This window comes from Mixophyes fleayi, chromosome 9, assembly GCF_038048845.1.
Source record: "Mixophyes fleayi isolate aMixFle1 chromosome 9, aMixFle1.hap1, whole genome shotgun sequence".
Taxonomy (NCBI): domain Eukaryota; kingdom Metazoa; phylum Chordata; class Amphibia; order Anura; family Limnodynastidae; genus Mixophyes; species Mixophyes fleayi.
This window is the reverse complement of record NC_134410.1, coordinates 67,253,934-67,281,283: the sequence shown is the minus strand read 5'-3', so window position 1 is coordinate 67,281,283 and position 27,350 is coordinate 67,253,934. Positions and strand designations below refer to the sequence as shown.

At 40.8% G+C, this 27,350-nt stretch overlaps 1 protein-coding gene across 1 annotated transcript; it reads left to right on the top strand.

The window, feature by feature from the left end:
* The first annotated feature begins 111 nt into the window (after window positions 1–111).
* LOC142100736 (START domain-containing protein 10-like) lies at window positions 112–21,751 on the top strand. The gene is made up of 6 exons (XM_075184507.1): window positions 112–749; window positions 16,409–16,556; window positions 16,727–16,830; window positions 17,013–17,130; window positions 19,541–19,593; window positions 19,796–21,751. Exons 1-6 carry the CDS (start codon window positions 588–590, stop codon window positions 20,030–20,032), a joined length of 822 nt encoding a protein of 273 aa, XP_075040608.1. The 5' UTR covers window positions 112–587; the 3' UTR covers window positions 20,033–21,751.
* Window positions 21,752–27,350: the final 5,599 nt, after the last annotated feature.

Sequence of the window (27,350 nt, the reverse complement as noted above, 5' to 3'; positions counted from 1 at the left end):
TAGCGATGTACTGCGCCGATCCCAGGCATATTCTAGTTTTTGTACATTATTCGGTCATGCGTGATTACGTGGGGTATAGGGGAGGAAACATCCCTCTGCCTCCATGAAATATGTTGTGCTTTAAGTTCAGGCCGCTCTGTTGACTGACAGGGAAGTCAGTGGGTAGCAAACGAATCAGGCGAGAGATCACAATTGCTGGGCGTGGTTAGATACTGTGGGGTTGGATACACGCCAGACGCCTGTTACCTGGAGCTGCACCTGAGAGATGGGACAGCTGTGTATACTGCACTCCTCCTAGGATTTTGTGTTAATTCCATGGTCACCGGTTTTTATGGCAGCGGGAATTGATTGATTGACGTGTTGATCATGCAGGCAGTTTAAAGACATCGGAGAGTCTCATGTATGTCTACAGCGGCTGCCTATAGTGACTGCATTTACTGATCTCCTAATAATCTTCTTTTTAAAGGAACATATTGGAAGCGCTGCACCCACCAGTGTTCCCACTAGTGAAGAATAAACTTTTTCTCCGTGTAGAACACACGTCATCCATTGTACACAGCAGGGACCATTAATACACCTGCTCGCCCATGGCCCGGGAAGTGGTGGACATTCCTGATGATTCTGTCTTCCTATCTTTTCAAGCACAGTGCGAGTCTAATGAGGGCTGGACATGTTCCTACAACAAGCCGGGTATTGGGGTGTGGATGAAGCCCCCGACGGGAAAGACATGTCTTGTACACACGGTCAAGGTCAGCTGAGTGCATGGGGACAGTGGCTAATGAAGGGTTTAGGGCAGGAATATATTCTGTTTGTCCTTTGTACCTTCATTGTATCACTAACAGATACTATGACTAGGCGTCATTCACACGTGATGATAATGTACGCACACTGCCAGGTTACCTTATTATCTTTAACCCTTTTATTACCTCAATGACCACATACATTTTCACTTAAGATGTGTCTGCTTCATAAGAAATGATTTAAGTATTATTATTTATTTTTATTTTTACTGTAGGCACGCAAATGTTTTGGGGTTTATTCAACCAGGTAGGGTTATATTTTGGGACTCTTTTGGCAATATTGTTTTAATTTAAATGGGCTGCACAGGAATATATATATATATATATATATATATTTTTATAAAAACATAAGCGTTTTATGACATGAACGGTTACTTTTCAAATTGGGGAATTTATAATTTTATTATATATTTACTATAATTTTACAATAGACTTTATCTGATTAGAATACTTAATATGTGTACTGTAATGTTTGACGTTTTATAGAGGGAAAATAAGTTTTTGTTTTTGGTTTTCTTTATTTGTACATATTTAAAACCCCCAGAAACAAACGTTTAACCTGGGCTGTGGTGAAGGTAGATCTGGACTTTTGGGGATCACAGTAGATATCCTCTGTTATTAGTAGATTCAGTTTGGTGGACTCATTGGTACTGCCTCTCCCTATTCTGTCGTACATTGAGGGGGGTGTCCTAGGTAAGACACAGGTTGTTCCTTCCTAATAAGTGCAATGCATATCATCCATTTTAAATGCTCTTTCTAAGGGTGGTGGGGCTAGGAATACCTATACCTGGCCCCATGATTGTACTCGCAGATTATGATTGATAGCAGGAGTCCAGTTATGGAGGTGCTCAACAGAGAGCACAGCTGCTGCCATTAATGGCCATTTATAAACATCTGGAGATGTGGGCTCGCTAGAATGGCAGTTTATAAACATCCCATTGGTCAGAAGAGGTTAATAGTGGTTATATCATCCTAAAGGATTACCATGAAATCGGAGATGCTCTGTACTGAGCATTTATCATTCATTACAACGGAAGTTGGCAGTCCACACTTTAGTAAATTACACGTATACATGATTCATACTTCTACATGCCTTGATGTTTATCTGTTGCACACAGGAAACTGCGCTAGAATTGAGGAACTAAATCATGATTTGACAGATGTAAAACAAAAAAGAAGACCAATTTTTCATTTTTTGAAAGGACAGAAAGCTTTAGTTTAGTTAATGGTTTCTGGAGTTAACACTTTGAAGCACAGTGAAGAATGTAGCTCTTCTGCATCAGCATTCGGTTTGAGTGACCTTTACATTTCACTATAGGGCCTACTGTAGCCACTTATCAAAAAGTCCTGCTGGGACAGCGCATCCAATCAGAGACTGTGCAGGCGATGACTCTGCCTTACTAAAAACTTCGCGTTCGGACCCGGAGTCTTTACCGTTTCATTATTTAACAGAGGGGAGAGCACGAAGCCCTCTCCTGCGATTCTCTCCCTATAGTACAGGACATCTAATGTCATCAAAGCTAAGCTTTTCAGAGCTTGATAAATTGGCCCAGACAATTATGGGGACTGCGGCATTCTGTGATACTTAGGGGCACATTTATTAACAGCTGCATAAAATGAAAAATAGTTTTCAATCCTTATCACATTGATAAGGATTGAACTATTTCTCATATTTATAAAAAAAAATCTCCACAGGAGCAGAAGTAACCCCCAAAAATTAAACCGTCCTGTTTATGGGTGGTAGAAGTGTGGAGCAGCATAAATAGATGTCAGGCCACACTGCAGATCAGTTTAAGCTTTTGGTTACCATGCAGCTCAAACAGGGTATATATTGTGCTCAACTATTACATGAAGACTGTGATGCAATAATTATGTGACCACGTGTTCATACTCTGCCTATCTTCTCAATGCTAGTACAACTACTTCAAGACGCACTGTCTTATAACCAGGAAGTGTTGGTTGTATATATTGCATACTTGAGTCCCGTCCTCTAGTCATGCCCCTCTACCGGACTACACTTGCCGAAAGTAGGCAAGTATGATATATTGCAATAGATGTAAAAATGACCACAAAAAAAGTCTTCCCTTCTGGCTGGCCACTACACTCAATGTAAATAAACATTAATTCAGTCAGAGGGGTATATTTTACTGCAAGTTTGAAAAAGTGAAGATGTTGCTATAGCAACCAATCAGATTCTAGCTGTCATTCTGTACAATGTACTAAATAAATGATAACTAGAATCTGATTGGTTGGTATAGGCAACATCTCTACTTTTTCAAACCCTCAGTTTAGTAAATATACCCCAGAATGTCAACATAATTATTTTTTTTTATCGGGATGGATTGTGTCGTTAATACAGACTGCTTTTCAAGGCAAGTACTCCCCAAAAAATAGGCAGTTTATTGGACACCAAAGGAATCATCTGATGCAAGCTGGATGGGGCCAGAAGGCGGAAGAAGTTTGTGCGAGCTAGCAACCCGCCTTTTGCACTGTTTTGATTTTAATAGTTGTGGGGAGCAACATATATCCTTGTTATTGCTAAATATTGAGATTGTGACCAAACTCATTGTAGTTCTCCTTCCCCTCCAGCTTGTGTGTGTGTGTCTATATTAGGGAATTTAGACTGTAAGCTCCAATGGGGCAGGGACTGATGTGAGTGAGTTCTCTGTACAGCGCTGCGGAATTAGTGGCGCTATATAAATAAATGATTCAGGTGATTCCCCTTTGTGTCCAGTAAAGATTCTTTTGCTCAGTGTCTCGGTGTCTCTCAGCTGACCAGTGAACAGAAGCAGGATGCTGTGAATGGAAAGTAAATATACTTTCCTTTCTTTTTTTAATTAATATAATTGCCCCAACTACATTTCATATTAACATGTAGATTTTGGATGGAGAAGATCTTTAAAAGGCTGTTAAGGGAGAGAAGCTTCTGTGTGCTGTGTAATTCTAAAATGGAGAAACTAAGGCTGTATAATGCTAGAAGCCTAAAGCTTCATGTGTAATTGTTCAGCTAATGGTCTCTTTGGTAACCAAAATGTTCTGTTGATTTATGGATTCATACCCAAGGACAGGAACAGAGAATCTGAAGATGGTTTACTGCAAGCTGATTCTATTACAGTTTAGTTTTGCTGTTGTGGATAGTATAAATATACAAGTTTCCAAAAAAGAAATGCAAGATCTAAAAGTATTTGAAATATGTGTGCTCCAGAGCAGAAGAATTTCTAATATTGCACATCTTTCCTGCTTTTTTTAGTTGAATTCAGCATTTGAGACTTTTCCAGTGTTGTCCAAGTGGAGCAGCCAGGAAGTGCGGACCACGTGTTTGCCACTTGTAAAGCGTATGGTGACCTACAGACTATTAATGCCTAGGCCAGCATACCTCGCATAGGGGCACATTTATAAACAGCCGCATAAAATGAAAAATAGTTTATCGCATTAATAAGGATTGAACTATTTCTCCTATTTATTAAAAAAAAAAACTCCACAGGAGCAGCAGTCACGAAAAACTGCTGTTCCTGTGTAGTTAAACACTTACCTTTTCACTGCCTCTTCGTTCCCGAAGCTGCTGTGCGATCCATAGAAGTCTTGTACGCATCTGTGTCTAAAAACTCCCCTGCACTTCAGTGTTGCAGAGAGCAGTGAGTGACGGGGAGGGATCATGTGATCCCTCCACACATGCGCTGTAAAGCTCTGCTCTGTAAAATAGCAGAAACGGTAATGTACGTCAGCCTGAGCTGGCAATTGAAGGTAAATAGGCCCCTTGATCACATTATACTGCACACTCTGGATTAGTGTGAGAACACCTTTTTTTTTATATATTTGTGTTTCAGTGTTTGAAAGGGTAATACGGTGACCCTAATCATTATTGACCCCTAAGTCACTGTGGCGGTAGATACACGGTCAGCCCCTGTCCATCATACTTAAATAGTTAAAAAAAACAAAAAAAACAAATGCCACATAAAGCCCCACAAATTTTTATTTTTTTTATTTAAACAAATCAGTCCCCAAAACTCTTATTTTCCCCTTTTATCAGGGGACATATATATTTTTATTCTGTCTTGAATTGTCATCATCCAATGGGGAAGAAAACAAAACAAAAAAACAACTTCCAAACAATATTGCTGCTGGCTGCTAAATAATTTTTAAAGCAGGGGGTCCCCAGAACTCCTCGTCCTGATGAAGGGAATCCCAGGGACTCCCTGCTTTGATCATACAACTAGTAGAGACTAATTGAAACTCTATTGGTGTGTAGTGGGGGGATTATTAACAATGTTGTGTAGGTCCATTCTTTCCAGGCTCCTACATGTTGGTATAACTGCTCTTCTCAATTGCTAGTCCAGTGGCGCACACTGAGAAACCCCCCCCCCTCCGCTAACTAAGTGCCCACAGTGGCACTGTCCTATACAGCAGCCGCGGCGCTGTCAAAGAAGCGTCCGCGACGGTGCTGTATTGTATACAGCACCGCCGCAGACACTTCTATGACAGCGCCGCGGCTGCTGTATAGGACAGCGCTGCCGAAACGGAGCTGCTGCTCGGGCGCATGCTCAGCAGCGCTCTCGCGGTTGTTGTTTTTTTGGGGGGGTCACAATACTGCGTGCGCCCCTGTAGTGGGTATGTACAATGCTCTCTGGTAGTGTTTAATACTTTAAAGACACTAAAATGTAACGAGCTGCAGACAAAAAACTGCCTCACAGCACAACCTCAAGTAGATACAGGTTTGAACGTAAATGGCTATGGACGCATGGAATAGGCATTATTTTAACACACAATTGTTTGTTTTGCACTTGTATTAAAAAAAGTCAGTTGCACAGTTTTGATGCCAGTAAGTAAAGGATGGTGTAGTTAACCACAATAGAAATTTGCACCTTCTACGCTGCACTCAGTTTAAAGTTTTTTGTTTTTTTTTCTCTTTTATTGAAGCAAATACACATAAAAATTATAAACATGACATATTCTACAACAGTATAGGTACAAAAGCACACATTTTCAAAAGTGCAATACAAAAAGTATATCGCAAAATAGTAATTAAGTTACCACATCCTTGAACACAGGAGCTAAAATGATACTCCTAAAATAAAACCCAGATTCGGTCAAACTTATTACAAGCTCAGTCCCACAAAAATGACAGATTTCTGAAAATATCGCCCGGGTACATCAAATAGCTCCAATACTATATTACCCAGATCAAAAAGTCACCCTGGTCAAATCCTGTAAAAGGGTATAGAAGCCCACCTAAGGGTAACAACACTAGTATTACTCATCATCAAACACAACTGGAGTATCATCCACCAAGAGATACCAGGACTTATATTTAAAGGAGGGACTGAATTTGTCATTTGATAGAGCTAGGCAAAGAATCAATATAATGTTCCCATATTTGATTTTTTTTTAATTAATTTCTCTTTAAGCAGAGAAGACTCAATCCAATCCATCCAAAAGATATAATAGAATTTAGACTTAAACACAGATAACGGCGGAAATTCCTGAATCCACATCTGTAGAATACATTTTCTAGCAGCTGTGGAGATGATCCACAATAATTTCCTAATACCCTTCGTCATTTTAAGTGATTCAGGATTTATACCTAAGATGGCCCATTCCAGAGGCGAATTCCCCTGCCTCCAGAATCATTTTATATATGGACACTCCCACATGCAATGATAAAAGGAAGCGTTGTTTATTTGGGGCTTCCACTAAACTCTGTGAGGCCTATAATAAACCTATGATGTGGAGACAGGGTTACCCCGATGTAAAACATTTCTCTATAATTGCTAGATGAAAGAATGCGAAGAGAATAAGATAGTGTCTTAAGAATTAGATCTATAGATATATGAGGAAACATTGTTAACCAGTGAGACAGTCTGAACGTATCTTAGTACAGTCACAAGATTTCCTCAAAAGTTTATAATGCCTTGAGCTAAAATTTCTACCAGAGAGGAGATTATCCAGCATCAAATAAAGGTCATTACTCCAGTCTTCTGTTGACAATGATTCCAGTATCGCAGGTACATAATGTCAGGCCTGGAGAATTGCAAACATATGCGTATGCGGTAATTGAAATATTTCCATAACCGGAGATATTGTAAGAGGGGTCTGCGAAGAGGCAATGACCAATGCCTTAATGCGGGTGATATCCCTCAACTGCCATTGATTAAAAGGATAAAAGAACTGGACAAGTTTAAATTCAGGATTCTGTATGAAGGGTAGGATAAGAGAATAATGACAATTAATGTTACACTTATGGTGAATAAAATGACTTCCAGGCCATCATCAAAAGCAGATTGTCCCGAAACTCCTCTGGGATAAAATATTTATAAAGGTGAAGAAAGGCAATCAAATGGACATCTGTCAAGAATGATTGCCCCAAATCCTAATTGACATAGGGTGCCTACGTATCCATAAGTTTTAATTTGGGGACATTAATGTCCCGTTCTAGTACACTCTGCTGTAACTTCGAGACCCATTCTGGGCCATTTCGTTTGCCAATTGCAATGATGAAATTCCCAATTTAGTAGCTGTTCATCAGCAGGTTACAATAAAATAGGCAACATTTGTAGCAGGTATAGGAGTTTCGGGAATATAATCATTTTAATTAAATTGGCACGGCCCAAAAAAGAAAGCGTCAAGTGTTTCCAGCTAGCCATTTCATCAACTGCTGCCTTGATCACCTTCCTCATATTAAGCAGAGATAAATCCTGTATATTTTTGGCAATTGAATGCCTACATAAGTAAAGGACGTACTGGCCCAAGACAAAGAATACTGTGCACTCCATAATGGCCAAATTACAGGACCCAAAGACTTGGCTAATGGTTTAGATTGATTAATTGTAAATCCTGATACCATACCATATTCCTCTATTTTCTGAAGTAAGAGAGTCAAGGTATAATGTGGGTCAGATAATAAGAGTAACACATTGTCTGCAAAGGCAACCACCCTAATCTCATAATGCCCAATATGAATGCCTGACTGAATAGGGTGTGAATGTATAATACAGAGGAGGGGATTCAATGCCAAATTAAACAAGATTGGAGATAGGGGACATCTTTGTCTAGTGCCTCGGGTCATAGTTATTGGAGAACTAGGCTGTCTATTTATAAAAACAAAAATGGAGGTTATTGGAGTAGTATATACAAATCTAATAAATTGTGAAAATTCCTGACCAAATCATGACCTGACCAGACCATTTGAAGATGTTTCCAGGAGACCACATCAAAGGCCTTTTCGGCATCAAGGCTTAATAAAATATGAGGAATTTTCTTTTTCAAGGAACTTGCTGCCACCACAGCACCAATAACTTCCCTAACCCCTTTAACGGAATGTCTATTATGGGTAAAACCCAGTTGAGGGGAATTAACAAATCTGGCAGAATAGTCTGCAGCCTATTTGCCATAACTTTGGCCAAAACTTTTCAATCCAAATTTAATAGTAAATAAAAGTAATTGGCCTATAGGACTAGACCGATTCTGGGTTCTAAAAATGGTATTGGCCTTATTAAATTTAGGATAAGGTACATGATCTTTATGCAATTTTTGAAACAAAGTAAAAAAAAAAGGGACCAGATTTTGTCTTAAGAGTTTATAATACTCCCCACTATATCCATCAGGGCCTGGGAATTTATTAGAGAGTAAAGACTTATTTACCCTCTCTAATTCCTGTATAATAATCCTGTGTAATATCAGCATTTAACATTGCTCGCTGATCACTCATGAGTTTAGGAAGGTTTGCCTTGCCGTAAGATGTAACATAATCCGTACTAAATAGAATAGGGATATGTCGTCTTTGTCCCTTGATCATGTTGGCCAGTAATCTGACCAAAACAAACTGATCTCTGGCGCTAATATGGAACTCGAATATCTATAAGAGAAACACAATAACTTCCAGGTATCAAATGCAGCAACTCGCAATAGGAGGTAGTGCTAAACCTCCCAGCAAGACAGACAAAAAGAAAACTGAGAGTTGCGCAGAAGTACCTAATTAGACGCTTAATAAAAATTAAAATATACAAAATAGAAATCTCAAAAACAATAAACCACAATAAATATGGCATGAAATATAAACCTGTGTATGCATTTATCCTTAAAAGACCGGAATAAGGAGCTCCAATGTCTGCTCAATAGAGAATAAATCGTATGACTACGATTGCAAACATATGTATACACGCAGATGGATACAACTTATATAACACCAGCTGGTAATGGTTTGTTTGTAAAATCATTGAGATCTCATTCTTTCCAGATTAGAGGGAAAAAAGGAAATATAGCTTGCAGCTCTCTTTAAAATTCCGGAACAGGGTTCTGTTACCGGAGAAACGGTCCGGAAGATTTAACTTCGGCTCAGGAGCAGGTGCCAGAGTTGCTTGTGAGGCCTTGGAAAGTCTAAGCAAAAGGTCCTGAACCACCTGTGAAACGGCCTGGATCTGCCCTGCTAGGACTTGGGCCGGGCTGGGATCCATCGGTGGAAAATAGAATCGTCTTTTTGGCCAGTTATAATGTTAGGAACCCCTCCAGCCGGAACTTCAAAACCCGGAGTCTGCTTTGAAGTCAGGTGTTCACTGGAGCCCCTAGTGGTGGGGACAGACTTGGCTGCAGACAACAGAGGATCGGGAGATGAGCACCAATTGGAGAGACCCCAGCAACGGAGTGTAGAAACAACAGCGGAGTGGTATCCAGGCAAGGGTCAGAGGCGCCGGCAGCAGACAACAAATCCAAAAGCAAGCCGAGGTCAGAGGTCACAGGCAATACAACAAGGTCCAGAAACAAGTCAAGGGTCATACACGGGAGATCAGGTCTAGAATAAACAATCAGGGAGCAGAACAGGAACAAGGAGCCTAGCTACACTGGGAGCTATAAGGGGCAATGAGGCTCTGTCCTCACTGCCTTAAGTAGCGAGGGGAGCCAATAGGAGGAGTGCTAGTGAGACCCCTCCCTACTGCATAATCTTCAAAGAGATAGGCAATACAAAACAGAATAATCCATTCTATCAAAGCCAGGTAAAACTTCCTAGACAAGACTCTTAACACAGAGTCAAAATACACAAAAAAAACAAAATAAGACATTACCTTTTTCTGCTTGCATGCGCCTCTGTGTCAGACCGCTGGCCGGAGTTAGAGCGTCCCGGTTGTTGCCCAGGCAACCGGGACGTAGGAGGTGGAAGTGACGTCCCGGTCGTCATTGAGACGGCTGGGACGCCTGGAACCACCGGACGCGAGTCGCGGCGGCCCTTCGGGGAGCCATGGCTCATAACACCATATACCCATGTCAGATTCCCAAGACCAAGTAGCTATTAATATAAATAAACAGCAAGGTGAGATACAGTATAGGCAACAAACTCTGCTTATCTCCCAGTGTTATAGCAATAAAAAATCATTATGTAAGAAATCACAAGACACTACTCTCACCTGTATCGGTTCAATTACTCCCGTCTGGTTGATCGCATTTGTCAAGATTTAAACAAATGGAAATCTTTCTATATTTCTAGGACAGGTTGGATGAACATCTTGCCACGTCTGCTATACTTATTCCAGACATTTCCGATCCGGGTTTCCCCTTTTGTTCTGGCGGCTCTGCATATGGCATGTGTCAAATTTATAAGGGGAGGCAAGACGCCTAGACTCAAAAGCATTATTGTGAAAAATCTGCTGACGAGGGAGGAATTGGTCTCCCTCTTCTCTCTACCTACTACTATGCTACCCATTTACACCATGTGATTTCATGGGACGTAACCCGGGTTTGAATTAATGGGTGGATATTGAGATCGCCATGACCCCGGAGGCCCTGACTGTCCGAATCGCACAGACCTGCTTCGGCATATGAATGTTCCACGATCCGATTTACTCTTTTGATATAGGATTCTGGGAACACTCTCTCCAAATTGGCCCCATATATACTGCTATACCACTCCTCCTTAAGCTAAACTTACTTCCTTTGGATCCCCACGAGGTGGCATGGGAGGGGGACCTTGGGCTGATCCTGGATAGCGAGGGATGGTCAGCAATTCGTAAACGAGTGGCCAAAGCATCCGTCAATGTGAGTGTCAGGGAAACGACTTATAAAGTATATTTGAGATGGTACCTAGTCCCAAATAAACTTCATCGCATTTTCTCAACAACAGCAGACTGGTGTTAGTGAGGCTGTGGCGTATAGGGTACTTACCTACACATCTGGTGTGATTGCCCCATTATCCAACCTTTGTGGAATACTGCACTGACCCTCCTCCACCAACTCACAGCTGTTTATCTCCCCAGAGACCCCCCAAATTTTTTGCTCAGCAATGCCGTCCCATCCATAAGCACACCAACAGACCGCCTGACACTTGGCTCGAGCTTGGAAAAAGACACTTCCCCCTACCAAACCAAAATTGATAAATAGATTAACACATTTTGTCCATGGGATATATCACAGGGCTCCTTAACGACACTCTCTACAAATTCACGAGACATGGACCCCATGGCACAGACTACACGGCTCCCCATTCCAGGTAACATGTAAATGAGAACATTTAGCCCGCCCCATCTGTATCCCCCTCTTTTATACCTTTTCCTTTCCCTTTCTTCCAGGCTCTCCTTCTAGTCTCTCCTCCTCTACAATATTATTGGGAAAAAACGCTTTGTTATTTTTAAACCCTTTTGATAAGATATAAAGTGAAACCAATATTTTCTCTCCTTGTACTAGTTCTACAATGTTGTCTGTTGAGCAAACTGTGAAAAAAAAGAGATTTAAAAATAAAAGAAATCATTACGTACATAACTCTAAATAGACTGTCAATATATTGTCAGATGTAATCTCAGAACTGCAAACGCATTTAGCATGATCCTGAGTATCAAGTCAATAAGCTCAGCTACTTGATTCCTTTATCTCCCATGCACTATAAAGCCTAACAGGTGACAGCAATGATATTAGGACTGATTTATAGAATACAGCAGTATCAAAACGTTATATAGGAAACTATGTTACTGAAGTACCAAAAGTTTTGAAAGTACATTCAAATTGAAGAATAAAGGATGTAAAACACAAAATAATCAAGTTCCCATAGAGAGAGCACACTGTATAGCCAGTTAGTTTGGAAAGTCACTGATTGTCCCCCAAACACTCCACTTTTGGGTGAATTGAGCAGTTCCTGTTCTTGTGCTTGATATAATAAGGCAGCCAATAAGGGATTTGAAACATAGTTATATAATATTCCCTCCAAGCTAGTCAAAGTCATTCACAGAAAATATTAATGTATCAACAGGTACAGTCTCACACCTCTCTTTATTACCTGCTGCCTTGTCTTCACATGGCAATCAGCAGCAAGTTGCACCAGGAAATCACAGCAGCTGCTAGTAAGAACTTGGTTGAGCTTAATGGCTACGTATAGGAGAGTATCGCTAGAAATTTCCTTTTGACAAGAAGCCTGGCAGCTACGTTACCCACCGCAAAGGTCAGCTTGTTGTGTCCACTGCGAGGTCCCCCACAGTCTTAGAGCATCTGCACTGAGAGCACATCTTCTCCCTCATCTCCAAGGAACCGCCAAATGGCAGCTGCGTCCATGCCTCGTCAGTCACCCCAGCAGTGCCAGTTCCCACTCGTCAAACCACGACATTGGTCACACAGACGCCCTAACCCTGATCACTCCACTCCGTTCTGCACTGTCCACTCAGCACTCTCCAGGGGCCCAGAAATGACAAGAGGCAAGCCACACCAGGTAGATAATGGTGTTCATTTGTGGCAGAAGTTTACCCCAGGATCAGTGATGGAGATAGAAGTGGTTCACGCCACTTTCCCACAGCTGCACACTACCACAAACGGGAGAATGAATCCCTTGATCTCTCCGTGAGGCTTAGGAAATAGGTAATCGCCGATAGTCTCTGATGTTAAAATTCAGAGGTGTCTAAAACGCGGTCATACTCGATGCCTCGGCCATCCGAATGTCTCACCAGTTTATAGTTTTTCAGAGACCTACGATATTGTTGTAACAATGTAATAAAGCAACAGTATAGTCTTAACTGCAAATTTCTTTTATGCTTCTATTGTAGTGAATAGGGGTTGGGTACAAATTTCTGACGATGGAACTATGACCTACACAAAAATACCTACAGTCCAAATACCGACATGGAGAAATTACCTAAATCCCTTTTTCATTTTTTTTTAACATTTGTTTTTATCCCTGTTTACTATCCGCTAGTGCTGCCATTTTAATGCCAGCATTGTGACTGTTGACATTTTCACTGTTGGCAATCACATTGAATGTATTTCATCCATGTAGATATTTTCTTTATGTCGGTATTTACACTGGTTGGCATATTCTCCGTGTCAGTATTTAGATTATAGGTATTTTCGTGTAGGTCATATTTCCGTTGGTATTTCCACAGTCAAAAATATGACTACCACTAGTGAATAGGCATTGTAGGGTGTTATGAGGCTCAGGATGGATTGATACCGATCATCTTAACTTTCCAGGTTATAAGCAGACTATTTATTAAAACTATATATACAGTATATTTGCTTATTTTTCTACCACAAAACAACAGAAAAGTTAATAACGACACAATCCAGTACTCACCTGAGCCTGTGTGACTTGTGTGTGAAAAAGGATTAATAAAAAATAACTTCCTGGTCTCATTAAAAATTATTTAAACACCCCCTGTCAATCCCACACATGAACTTTCCCTTACCAAATATGCCACCACCAAGGTTTTTTTTGTGAACAGCTGAAACTCTTACTCTGGAAGCCATTGGTTATTCCTGTAAACTAATCTATCACAATTTACTTGCATCAGAGTGATCATAAACCCAATGCTCTTCTCTGTTATAACTATGTAGCATTCTAAAACCAAGTCTGATACGTAAATTCGTAACAACACAGAGACATGAACTTATTAAGCATAGTTTAATAAGTAATATAATCCAGAATGCTTAAAATGAAAACAATTTGCAAAATGACATAAAAAGATAAAATACAATAGTTTCTTTTAAAATAAAAAGGAATAAACAACAGAAATGGTAAACTCACAAATGAACCATTTTCTGTTTGCAGGGAGATGCAGGAATAATTGGACACTTCGCAATATGAAATTGACCCCTAAAAGTGAACAATTCTGCTAGCTTTTACAGGACATTTTAACATGCCATAGGTGCCAACAGCCCCCATTTTTGTGAAGCCAGAACTAGAAAGTTTGTGTAAATGCAAACTAGTTGTTTATGACCTCTTTCAAACATTTTTCAAGTCAGGTTTTCTTTACACTGGCCTAACTTCTTACCAGAATGTCTTACAATGATATTACCGCCACACAGAAGGTAATAAGATGCCCTTAATTTGCATACCAAACATGACTTCTGTGAGTATGACATTTGAGAAAATGTCATTTTTCAGTATCCTTATTTCCCTTCACACTTTATCCAGTTGAGATGTCCTGAGATATCAAGGATCACCAAGAATGTGTGGGGCTGTATTTTTGGATATCACTAAGGATATTGATAAGACCTCAAAGAGAGATTTCAAGACCTTTATCTTTTTTGACCCGTGCCATAAAGTGGTATTGGGCACTCATCTGTAACTATGTATCTGGAACTTCCTATCCATAAATACCTCATGGGGAGAACAGAAGAGTTTAGCGCAGCTGTGAAGATATCGGGTTTTCTGGCCCAATTCTAGCCACTTCACGCTGGCTGGCCACCTATGGGTGCCTTCCTATGCCAGGGCAGTCTACCCAGTACTTTCTAGGATTTGTATTAGTCACTCAGGCAAATGCAGTTAAAAAGTAAAACAATACATTTATTGTAATAAAAACAATCACTAGGGGCCTGATTCATTAAGGATCTTAACTGAAGAAACTTCTTATTTCAGTCTCCTGGACAAAACCATGTTACAGTGCAATGGGTGCAAATTAGCATTCTGTTTTGCACATAAGTTAAATACTGACTGTTTTTTCATGTAGCACACAAATACTTTATAGCTTATTTGTACACTGAAATTTAAAGTTGATATTTGTGTGCTACATGAAAAAACAGTCAGTATTTAACTTATGTGCAAAACAGAATGCTAATTTGCACCACTTGCATTGTAACATGGTTTTGTCCAGGATACTGAAATAAGAAGTTTCTTCAGTTAAGATCCTTAATGAATCAGGCCCTAGATTATTATGTACACACAGTAAATAAATGCCAGACAGGTTTACCATATCATCTGTCCCTTACCCCACTTGCTTAAGGAGCTACAGTCACCTGGATGTCTTGACTTAAAGACCCAAGGAGTTCTTCTCTTAGCTGCAGCTGTAGTCCATTGGTAGAGAAAGAAAAGTCAAAAACAACTACACTACACCTTCCATGAATCAATCCTCAGAATGAATATCACATTTCCCCCTGGAATGGCTCCTTACAGCTAGGGTTAAATTTCCACAGTGCTTCCCCTCCCTCGGCAAACTCTCTGGATCTCTCTCTCTTTAAACATTGGTAGGTCCTGGATCAGGGGGTTGGAGGGGGGAGTAGAGATGAGCTGTGCTTCCACAGAAGCCCTCTGCTGGAACGCAGACAAAATGTCTGGACTAGTCCTGTGGATAACAATGGATACTAATTGGCTTCACCCACATCCAAAGATAGGGTAGCAGTCAGCCCCTCCTTAAATTAACCCCTTACACTACTTTGTGATGTTACAGGGTCCCCAGCTGTTCCATGCTTCCTGTAGAGGAAGGAAGGGGGCAGGGGCGCATATGCCCCCCCGGGCCGGCAGAAACAAGTTTATTTCGGGCGTTGTTGTGTCTATTGATATGTGGCTGGCCCCTCCTCCAGGACCAGCCACCTTACTTTACTGGCCGCGGATCCTCCCTCCCTCCCTTCCTGCAGCCTATCTTTAATTGAGCCGATATCACATGAGGCGCTCACCTCGTGACAGGTGCCGTCCCATGTGTGAAGAGGAACAACCAGCGCGGCGGCGCGGCTGGAATAAGGTAAGTGCTGGTGGGGGCTGGGAGGTAGTAGTGTGTGTGTTTCTTTAAGTGAGCTAAATAATATACCTGAAATAAACATTTGTAAAATGGTGTCCACATGCCGCTATATGCGGCTACTCGCCTCGAGCCAGGGTTGACTCTAGAGAGACTTAACAACCCTTATACACTGACTCCAAAATCCGTTCCATATTCATTAGAATGTATTTCTGCAGTCAGCATCCCCAAAGTGATCACATAATCACGTCAGGGCCCCCATGTTACCCCGCTGTCACGATCCCTCTCACTCCTATGCCGCGGACCAGCCATAGAAAAAAAAGAAAGAACACAGAAACTTACCAATCCGTCGGGCACCAGGACCCAGCAGCCTCCTCTCTCCTGCAGCTGTCACTGACGTCGATATTCAGTGACAGCTGCTGGGTCCCGGCGCCCGACGGATTGGTAAGTTTCTGTGTTCTTTCTTTTTTCTATGGCTGGCCCGCGGCACCCCAGTGACAGCGCCGCGGCGCACACTTTGGGAACCGCTGAGCTACATGGTTCCCAAATATCCCAATCCACTTAATCACTTCACACTGAGGATTTCATAAGAGGTTGTTGTGTGGCATGTCCCATTAATATATTGTGGCTGCAATCATTCTGTCAGTATTTTTCCAAAAAAATGATAGTCTATTTGTTACCTTTTCTCCTCAGGGTCACATGACATTCCCAGATGTGGCAGCCGACACAGTGTACGATGTTCTACATGACACAGAGTATCGCAGGAAGTGGGACGTAAACATGATAGAGACTCGGGACATTGCTCAGCTCTCTGTGAACGCAGATGTGGGGTATTACTCCTGTAAGTGCTGAGCATATTTTAAAGCACTGTGTTCAAAGGTTGCCGTAACAAAAAAAAATGATCTCTAGAGTTCCATGTGAGGACAGAAGTGGAACTGTAAATATCATTCATTATCATGTGGTTCTTTTGAGACAACATAAGTAATATTAAATATTTCATTCATCTTTCAGGGAAGTGCCCTAAACCTCTTAAGAATCGTGATGTGGTCACTCTACGCTCATGGCTTGTGCTGCCTGACTGTTATATGATCATCAATTACTCTGTGAAGCATAATGTAAGTTTGGATGCTCTAAGTGTACACATGCAAAGATGGTCAGTCTTTTTAAAAACAATGTATTGTTGTTTTATTTCTTGTAAGTCTTTTATGCAACAAGTGGCCATGGGCAAAGATTATGGGCACATCTGGAAAAATATTTATGGAAAGTGCTTAAATGTTATCTCTTTCCTGGTTTGCAGATGTATCCACCCCGGAAGGACTTAGTGCGAGCTGTCTCCCTACTGGCTGGATACTTTATCAAGACAAATGGCCCTACAAATTGTACACTCATATATCTGGCACAGGTAGATCCCAGAGGTGAGTGGGAATGAGAATATATATTATATAATATTTATCTCTGAGTCACTGTATTCTCACAAAGCATTGAAACGTTGCAAGTAGTCTGATTAGATTAGTGGGTTTCAAACTTCATTAATACTCCATGTTTTATGTCTCTCTTCACAGAAGCACAAATGGTCAACCAATTAGATTAGTCCCTGCACCACTGGAATAATCTAAATTCCCTACCACATACACACAGACTAGGGTCCATTTTTTCAGAAGCCAATTAACCTACAGTACAGTTGTGGCCAAAAATATTGGCACCCTTGCACTTTATTCATTTGCTCACAATTTCCTCTAAACATAAGAACAAATAAATAACAATATTTGGTCTCCACAATTTATCCTCTGTTAATTTTGCAGAAACTATGTTCTTGCTTCTGAATTTGATTTTGTATGTCCTCTTAAATCAGCAAATGAATATAACTGGCATTGAAAAATAATTGACACCCTAGACCTAATATTTGATAGGAAAGCCTTTGGTAAAAAAAAATAACTGCAATCAGCAGCTTCCTTTAGCCATAGATGAACTTCCTCTACTGGCAGTCTGGTCCATTCTTCTTGTGTACACTGCTCTAGTTCTCCCTGAACAGTGTCTTCTCCCAGCTTCTGTTTTCAGATCTCTTTACAGGTGTTCTATGGGATTTTAATCTGAACTCATTGCTGACCACTTCAGAACAGTCTTGAACCATTCCTGTGTGCTTTTTGAAGTATGTTAGAAGTCTCATGGCCTTTGTCAGAGACCCAACTTTCTAACACTGGGTTCAGCATTGTGCTCTAAAATGTCATGGTAATATCCAGATTTTATGACATTTCATGACACCCAGTGCCAGATGCAGCACAGCAACACCAAACCATCACTGAGCATCTTTCATGTTTTACTGTAGGGAAGGTGATCATTTTGTAATAACCATAGGGAGGATGTGCTTAATTAAAAAGCTATAATTTGGTCTTAACTGTCCATAAGACATTCTCACAGAAGGAATTTGGCTTGTTCAGATGTTTGTTTCTTTTATTGGCAAACGCCAGTCGGGCTTTCTTATGTGTGTCTCTCGGCAATGGGGCACACCTGAGCCTCCTACCATGTAACCCTTTTCATTCAGTTGGTGATGGATGGTGCCAGTCGTACCTTGTGTCTGAAGGTCGGCTTGAAACTGTTTGGCAGTTGATGGCTGGTACAGTGCCTTTGGGCCTGAACCTTCCTAATAACATTACATATGGTGGAACCAGGAACATCAAGGTATACGGAGATTGGATTGTAGCCTAAAGATTGTACATGTTTGGCTACAATCTTCTGTCTGACCTACTCAGACAATTCTTGCTTTTCTTCATGCTCATTGTAGTACTGCAGTGACACAAAACAGTAGAGAGTGTCCTTTTATCTCTTCAAGCTTGTTTTTTTGTTTTGTTTTTAAATCTGTTTGTTTTATTATTGAAAAAAAATATAATAACAAATGCAAAGAACTATAAACAATCCAAGGTACTTAATAACAATTGCATTGTAAATACATGTTATAACGTAGACCTGAATTATATATTGGGAGAATGTAATTATTGGAAACGACACAAGTACATGTAGCAGAGAAATAATATATGCATTTACCGCTACCAATATTCAATCAGGGTAATACACTAATATAGAAAGAGAGCAAAGATAAAATAAGTGGCCTTTTTCGTATGGTCTTTTTAGTATCATTTTAAATATTAGATAACCTATATTGATATAAAGATAACCTATAATAATATAAAAGAATACATAAACAGTATTTAGATTGTGTGGATCAGAATGTATTACTAACACTCAGTAAGGGTAGTAAAATAATAATGATAACATTTCCACGTTCTGAAAACAAGCAAGTAAATACTTTATTGCGTGTTCACAGCTTCCTACTTCTCCTGTCCCACAGCCTACTGAACAGGAAGTCTACTACTGAACCGAGCTGTTGATTATTTCTCTTACTTTCAACAGTGAACAAATTTTAAGAAGCAGTGACTAGGACACTGCATTTTTCAGTCTCCTGCACTTTGATCTCACAATACAAAGCAGTTCTCTGTTTTAGGTAACAGGAAGGATGCCTACTTTTCCCCACTATTGGTGGGCGACAGATCAAAGTGATGGGTCTTGTCCAAAAATGGATAGCCCCTTTTAAGTCTTTGCAGTGAGCTGGACATGGCAGCCAGATGATGTGAACATGTAGTGGTGATTTATTTCCAGTAATTGAACAACCAGGTTCCTAATAATGTAAATATTGATAGTAATAACTAAACCTAGATTATATATCCCTTATAATACAATAACAATTATTGTCAGTAAATTTGAAGTTACTTGAATCTGAATAGATGTATTTTACATCTCTGATACAAACTTTTATTAATTTGTTTTAAGGTTCTTTACCGAAATGGGTGGTGAATAAATCTTCACAGTATTTGGCACCAAAGGTAGGAAGCACTTGCTTTATAAATCTATGATAATATATTCATTACCTGATTGTTCTTTCACACTAGATCAGATGTCTAATAAATTATACTCCTCTGCATTGACTTGCCAGCCGTTACATAAGCTATATTTTACTGTTATCTCCACTACCTTTCCACTGACTGTCACTACATAGTACATTTCTGATGATTCTTTTTAATGCAGGTTCTTCGTAAACTGCATAAGGCGTGCGTACAATATCCAGCCTGGAAGAAGAAGAACAAGCCTGAGTTTAAACCGTGGCTAAATCCAGAACAGAACACGTTGCCTCGCATAACCCTTAATGAGCTTTCCCTCCAGCGAGCAGAGTCCCTAGAACATGTGGACGAAAGTCAACTGTGTGAGGTGGCAGAGAACAGAGGAGACAACAGTGATGAGGAGGAGAAGGCGTCCAAGAGATGAAAAGATAAGGACTGACAGGATTTCAACTGGAACTATAACTAATTTAGCATTTTCTTTACAGGTTGTGTAAAATGAACTGTAATCAAATTTGTAACGTATTTAATTAGGAAAAATGCAGTGAATATGATTTACTTGTTATAATGCCATTGGTCTTCCATCTGTAAGTGCCACCATTGCTGCTTATGAAGCAGTAGCTACAAGCAGACAGCAACTGCGGACCCTCATTCAATAAAACATTTACAGATTGGTTCCTATTCTGTAATGGTGCACTTACCCAGAAATGGGAACATTATTCTTCTAACCATTAGCGATAGACTTGCGTCATATTTTTATAGATGATTTCTACCTTTGCTCTCATATGTAGTGATTTGGACTTGGACATGCAACCAAATTGGCTTGAAATTGCTGTGCCAAAAACAACCAGCGGACCTTATCAACAGATTCAATGCAGCACAATGTGTATACGGAACACCGCGCTTATGTTATGGCAGGAATCTCCGCTTATTTTGCCTTGCACCTCACAGACTTGCGCAGAGAAATGAGCAGAGAATTCTACCGTAATGACTGGCAATGTGTGCAGACAGACATTGTGTTGATGTTTCCTCTAGCTCATCGCCACTAATTGAATCTCCCCTTATGAATTACCAATTACCATGATCTGGCAGTGTGTATAGCCAAGCTGAAAGAACTGGTAGGCCCCTTGTGATCCAGTCATTTGTCCAGAAACCAGATCATCCCATTGGTATTTCAAGTTAGTCTGGTAACTATATGAAGTTTAATATCCATGGATTAATGTTTGTAACCATGAATAATGCTGTATGTATTTTGGGCCCCTTTTTTTAAAAAAAGTTCTGACCAGATATGTGCCTTTTAATAATGTTGTGTTCCTGATTAGTTTTAAGGTGATTAAAAACTAACCAGTTTTTCCGTTGCAGCAGGTTAATTATTAAGAGACTATTGTCCATAGAGCCTGTCCCGCTGAGTGACATTTTCTGCTGCTTATGGCTGGTTACACACTACAGAAAATTTTCCTCCCATTCTTTAATAATTTTGCCAATGATTTAAAAAAAAAAAAAAAAAAAAAAAAAAAAAGTGCCCTGATTAGAGTGCTAATTTATGTGTACACACTATACACGTTTTACATGATTTACCTTGAGATCCGTGCTCTTCATCTGTCATGACCTTCGGCTGAAAAGATTGTGACTCTGCACATTCCATAGAGATCTATGGACACTGCCGATTGTGAGTGCATACACACTGCAGAATTGGAACGACATTGTTCCATCGTTGATCAACATTTTTAGTCTAGTTTCAAAATCAAATGAAAGGATATGATGAGCCTTGGAACGATAATTGCTCATCATTGCAGTGTACACACTAATGCCTTATCAGGCCAAATGGTTGTATATTGTGTGATTGGTCCGATAATCGTCTGAAAACCCTGTAGTGTGTATCCAGCCTATGTTACAGGCATACATATATTGTTCTCTGAACATTTACTTACAGGATGTGTTTGTTTACGAAGATAAAAAAGCTCTACATGTTACTCTCTCTAAGAAGAAACTCTTAACATTCTTTAACATGTGTTACTGTAAAGTGATCCATTTATATTTTAATTATCTGTGTTTAATGTTCAATAATTGTTTACATTTAATTTGTTTTGTAATTAAGTTATAATTTTTTCATTAAATTTCAGTGCTCCGTAGTATAACGGGGTATTGCATAACCTATATAGAACTTCTTAGTTAACAAGTTTCTGAACAGCATTGTTACATAAGAACTACTTGCTCTTTTTAACTAAAATGATTGTTTTGTAACTAACTTCCACAATAACATAGCCATCTCCGACACTCCTACCATGAGCCTAATGTGCACAGAAGATTGTGGCATTTTCACTTTGCTGTTTTGATAGTTCAAATTGTTCTGCATGGTCTGCCATTCTGGCCAAATGGCTTCAGTGTAAGTTGGCTATATTTATCGGAGTTCCAGCAGCTGCAGTCTGCTGAGGTTGGGAACAAACATTTAAGTACAGCCGCTACTGAAATGAATCGGTGACGATATGAATAAATACTGGTCTCCAGATGGTGGAGATTGCGAAAGATAAGTGTGCAAGAGTTCAGAGAGCAAATGTAGCATATGTGACCTTCTGGGCAATGCTAAGTTAAGCTAAACAGCTATTTTTGTAGAATGCAGTTTGACATATATTAACTGAAAATTGTCCACATCTTTTTTTTCTTTTTTATCCCTTAACTAAATCTGAGCTGGTATGCATAGGGATCAGTGCTGTCCAAGTGCTTAAATGAAGATGACTGTATGCACCATGCAATTGTGGGCTGAATGCTATTAAAAATAATGCTCTGCTGAGGTGGCCAGGGACAAGAGGCCACCAAAACACATTTAGAGCTGCTTATTTTCAGCCTAGGACATGGATCAATAGAATGGATGTAAGACAAATAGGGACAATATTAAAATGTTACCATCAATAGTTTATGAATTTTCCAAGGATAAATAAAGGGGTACAGAAAAAAAGAGGGGTAAGGACGGAGGAGGAGAGTTACTCAAGGGAAAGAACACAGTGCACACAATCATGATAGTACACAATACACAAAATAGAACAGATAGTTGAAATTATAAACTAGGGAAATATTAATATCTTGACAAGGATGATGCTAAATGCTTATGGTTTTTAAACTACAGAAATCTTAGTGAATTGATTGTTCATTATGAAAATGAAGTTTAAGAAATCTGGTACATTTGTAGTGTTTAAATTTGGACCTGTCACCTACAATAATATTTCTCAAATGCAGACATTAGGAACCGCTAACATTGCATGTGTTTCATAACTTCAAGCTGGAGCACAGGTGTATTAATTACTGTCCCATCCATAAGTGCTACTAATTTCATTTATCCTGTGAGGAGACCTGGGAAACATGCACTGTCAGTGGTCTCTGAGGATCAGGTTTGTGAAAAACTGACCTACACAACAGTAGGAGCAGACATTTTGTAATCTAGACCAGTGTTTCTTAAATCTGGTCCTCAGGACCCCTAACGGTGCATGTTTTCCAAATCCCCTTATTTAACAGAGGTGTATTCATTACTGACTGGCACAGATCTACAGTTGGTAGAATTATTTTCCTTGTCATCTGGAAAACATGCACTGTTAGGGGTCCTGAGGACTGTGTTTGAGAAACACTGGTCTATACCAGTATGCAGCCTATAAATTTATTGTGAACCAGTGACCTCACAGAGGTACTGCAGACTAATATTCAGAATATTAGCTTAGTCCACAAAATATATGCCTCCACTGTGTGTAGCTGAAAGATCAACTTTAAATGTGTCTAGCTGCACCCAAGTGTGTACCATGAAAAGAGTACCGAGCCCGTAACCGTTTATTTTCCTTTCTGTCCAGCACCTGGCTGTGACTGCATTTTTACGCTTGGAAAGAGTTTGAATGACCTCAGGAGAGGCTAACTGGAAACCCAAAGTAGATGAGCACTGCAGCACCCCTCCAAACCAGTCTTAGTTGTCAGAGGTCAAAAGGTGTGTGGTATTTGTTGATAAGGAAGTAGTTTGGATGGATTTAGGGTGTAGCCTAATCTTTTGGGATTTTTCCAGTAGGAACGTTCAGAGGTGTATAACAGAACCATTTCAAAAGACCAACCTAAACATCAGACATCACAGCTTGGAATGCACAACAATTGTTGGATATTTGTTTTCTTTTTTACCCTTTAAAAGTATTAATCCTTGAATCATCAATTCAGATGGTATAGGTTTGGTGCATTTCTATGGAGTTAATGCTTTTAGTAGACATTTTTAATAAGTTCAGTCCACACCTTACACCAAGATGTTTTGCAGATATTGTGTACCATATGTGGCCTACAGATGCCAGTGCAAAGTGTATAGAAAGCAATCTTAAAAGAAAAAAAAAGTGTCTCAATAGACAATTATAGCAGTGCAACCATGCACTACAAAAACAGAAAATACAGTCATACCACACTTACTGTAATTTTAATATTCTGAGCTGGGCCATGGCAGTGAGCACCAAATTCCATTATGGGGAATTAAAGAATCATCAAGCCCACTTAAAATCTCCTCCTTACTTCCTATTCCCTAGTATCCTAGACTGTGACATTGAAAAAAAGTAGATTAAGCCCAGCCTAAATTATTTAGTCTGCTGTCTACATTGGACTGACAGGCTCGAACATATCCATAAGGATTTACCTTCAGATATGGCTTTGGTTTTACTCGAAAAAGAGGATTTTTATACTTACGATAAATCTGTTTCTCTGATTCCATCTGGGAGACACTGCTACCATGGGGCTGTATGAGGGGAGCTTGGAGTTGGCACTTAACTAGTTAACTTGTTAAATGTATCACTGCTGACAGACCCCTCCCCTCTACAAACCCCCTGTAGCTTCTTCAGTTTAAAGCCCCAAGGAAAGGGAGTCAACCAACCAGAGACCAAAGAGCAGAAGGGAGGGAATGCAGTGTCCCGAGATGGCATCAGAGAAAAGGATTTAAAATCCTCTTTTCTCTTTCATCATATCTGGGGGACACTGCTACCATTGGAATGTTCTAAAGAACGGACCGCTCTGACAGCCCGCCCAGTAGAGCACTACAGGCAAAACTGGCGCCTGTGGACGCAAAGACATGGAATTGATAAAATTTAGTGAATGTGCTCGCAAAGATGTTTCAGTCGGCCTCTCCCGATTGCTGGAGAAATTGTGGTCACCGAGGCAACCTCGTACACATTTGGTGGTCCTGCTCTGTCATTTCCTCCTTCTGGGAGCGGGTTGCGAGACTTCTCCAATGCCCTATTAGGAAGAACCTGTGGTCCTTCTTACTTTGTTATCCTATACAAGACCTTGATACCCATTCTGCGAAGCTAGCCTCACACGTGTTGGCGGCCGCCAAATGCCTGATAGCTAAATCATGGAAGCTGGTGGAGCATCCTTGCGTCTCTTCTTTAAGATCATATATATGGTTTATAGCCAACATGGAAAGGATCACCTCCTTACGACGGGACAAAGAAGACAAATTCCATCAGGTTTGGGCCTCATGGCTCTATGCCTAGAGTCTTGCAGTCTGTCTTCCTCTGATTAATCTCCTTCTTACACAACCCCACATAAAATTGAGCCTATTGCTTTTCTAAAAAGGCCACCTCACAGTCCAGGTAACGCTCCCTCTTGAGAGAGCACGCTTCTCTTAAGTCTATTTCATCTGACGGCCATGTACTTTTCCCCCTTCCCTACCCCACACCCCTCTAAAGCCCACTGCCTTACCTCCCCCTCCCTTACCCATTACTAACTTGTTATACATATTTCTGTTAGGAAAGTGACATTGCTGGATACATGTATCTTGAATGTTCTGCTGAAGATTTTTGTTTTCTATTTATGTCACGCATGTTCTTTTTTGTATGCAATAAAAATTTTGAGTTAAAAAAAAAAAAAATTAGTGAAAGTATGGACCAAGGACCAGGTGGCTGCTCTGCAAAGCTGGTCCACTGAGGCTCCATTTCACACCGCCAAAGACGCCCCTACCGAGCGGTTGGAATGGCAAGCTATTCGGTCTGAAACAGTTCGATTCGCACTGACATAAGCCTGCTATTGATTGATTTACTCCATCTGGTAATGGACTGCTTTAAGGCTGGCCATCCTCGTTTATGGGAATGGAACAAAATAAAGAATCTTTGCGCCGAATGTGGGAGGTCCTCTGTATCCAGGTATTCCATAGATTTCGGTCTGGATGTTGTCCTTTCTTTGAATACTGTAACCACAATTTCTTGGTTCATATGAAATTGTGAAACTACCTTCTGAACAAACGAAGGAATCGTACGAAGAACTGCTCTGTAATCGTATGTAATGTAACAGATATGGCTCACGACATGAGGACTCCGAACTCCGACACTCTGCGAGCCGATGCAGTCGCCAGCAGGAACGCTACTTTCCACGTTAATTCTGCAGAGTGCAATGGTCGAAACGGGGGACCCTGTAGCATATTCAATACTAGGTTGAGATTCCAGGGTGCAGAACATACGGAGGTTGTTTATGCAGAACTCCCTGCAAAAACATCCTAATAGCCAGCATGTTTGCCAGACGCAGATTCAAAAATACAGAAAGAGCCAAGACATACTTTAAACAAGCCCAGACGAAGACCTGCAGCAAGGCCATCAAGGAGAAATGCCAGGAAATGTGATAGCCAAAAAGAAGCCGTATCGCAGGATCTATTTTTACACCATCTAACGTAGGTGCGCCAGATGCGGTGGTAGATACGAGCTGAAACTGGTTTACGAGCTTGCAAGAGCGTATTTACAACTCTGGGAGAGAATCCTAGGGATCGCCAAAAACTGGTTTGAACAGCCAAGCCGTTAAAATCAGTCGATTGAGGTCCTGATGATGGAATGATCCTTAGAGAAGGAGGTTGTTTCGAAGTGGTAGACAAACCCCTTGACCCGCTAGCAAGAGAATGTACGCATACCAAACCCCACACAGTCAGGACCACCAGAACCACTGGTAGTCGCTCTTGCCTGACCCGTCTGAGAACACGGTGAATCATGGGAATTGGGGGAAACAGATACCAAAACCAGAAGTCCCAGGGCATTGTCATGACGTCGACGGCTGCCGCCAGGGGGTCCCTTGCCCTTGTGCAGAATCTGGGAATCTTTCGGTTGTGCCTTGACGCCATGAGGTCCAAGTTCGGGAGACCCCCAACCCAGGACCAACGACTGGAATACCTCCGGATGGAGTGACCATTTTCCCGGCATTACAGCATGTCGGCTTAGATAGTCTACCTCCCAGTTCTGGATGCCTGGGATGAACACTGCAGAGATTAAAGGAACGTGGAGTTTTGCCCAGGCCAAGATCTGCGTTGCCATTGCCATTGCTCCTGCACTTCTGGTCCACCTTGTCTGTTTACATATGCCATTGCCGTGGCATTGTTGGACTGCCCTCAGACCGGGTATCCCTGAAAGACTGTCTGGGCGCCCTGAAGGGCAGTTAGCATAGCCTTCAACTGCAGAAAGTTGGTTGATAAAGAAGACTCCTGAATCGACCAAGGACCCTGAAGTTGTACGTGAAGGACCCTCGCAGAATGGCGTCCATGGTGACTATGATCCAGGACCACGAGGCAATGGACCTGCCTACCGCCAGGTGTTCCTGGACCAACCACCACTGAAGGGACACCATTGCTTCAGATGACAAGTGGATCAGTTTGGCATTCCAAATGTAGATGGGATCCTGACCACTTTGTTAGGAGGTCCCACTGGATGCAGCGGGAATGGAATCAACCATAAGGAATTGTTTCAAAAGTCGACATCATT

Bases quoted from the DNA above. Each gene is read 5' to 3' on its own strand.
- LOC142100736 (XM_075184507.1), top strand. From the start codon at position 588: ATGGCCCGGGAAGTGGTGGACATTCCTGATGATTCTGTCTTCCTATCT. The intron at 750-16,408 runs GTCAGCTGAGTG...TTTTCTCCTCAG, and splicing joins GTCTTGTACACACGGTCAAG to GGTCACATGACATTCCCAGA. The intron at 19,594-19,795 runs GTAGGAAGCACT...TTTTTAATGCAG, and splicing joins CACAGTATTTGGCACCAAAG to GTTCTTCGTAAACTGCATAA.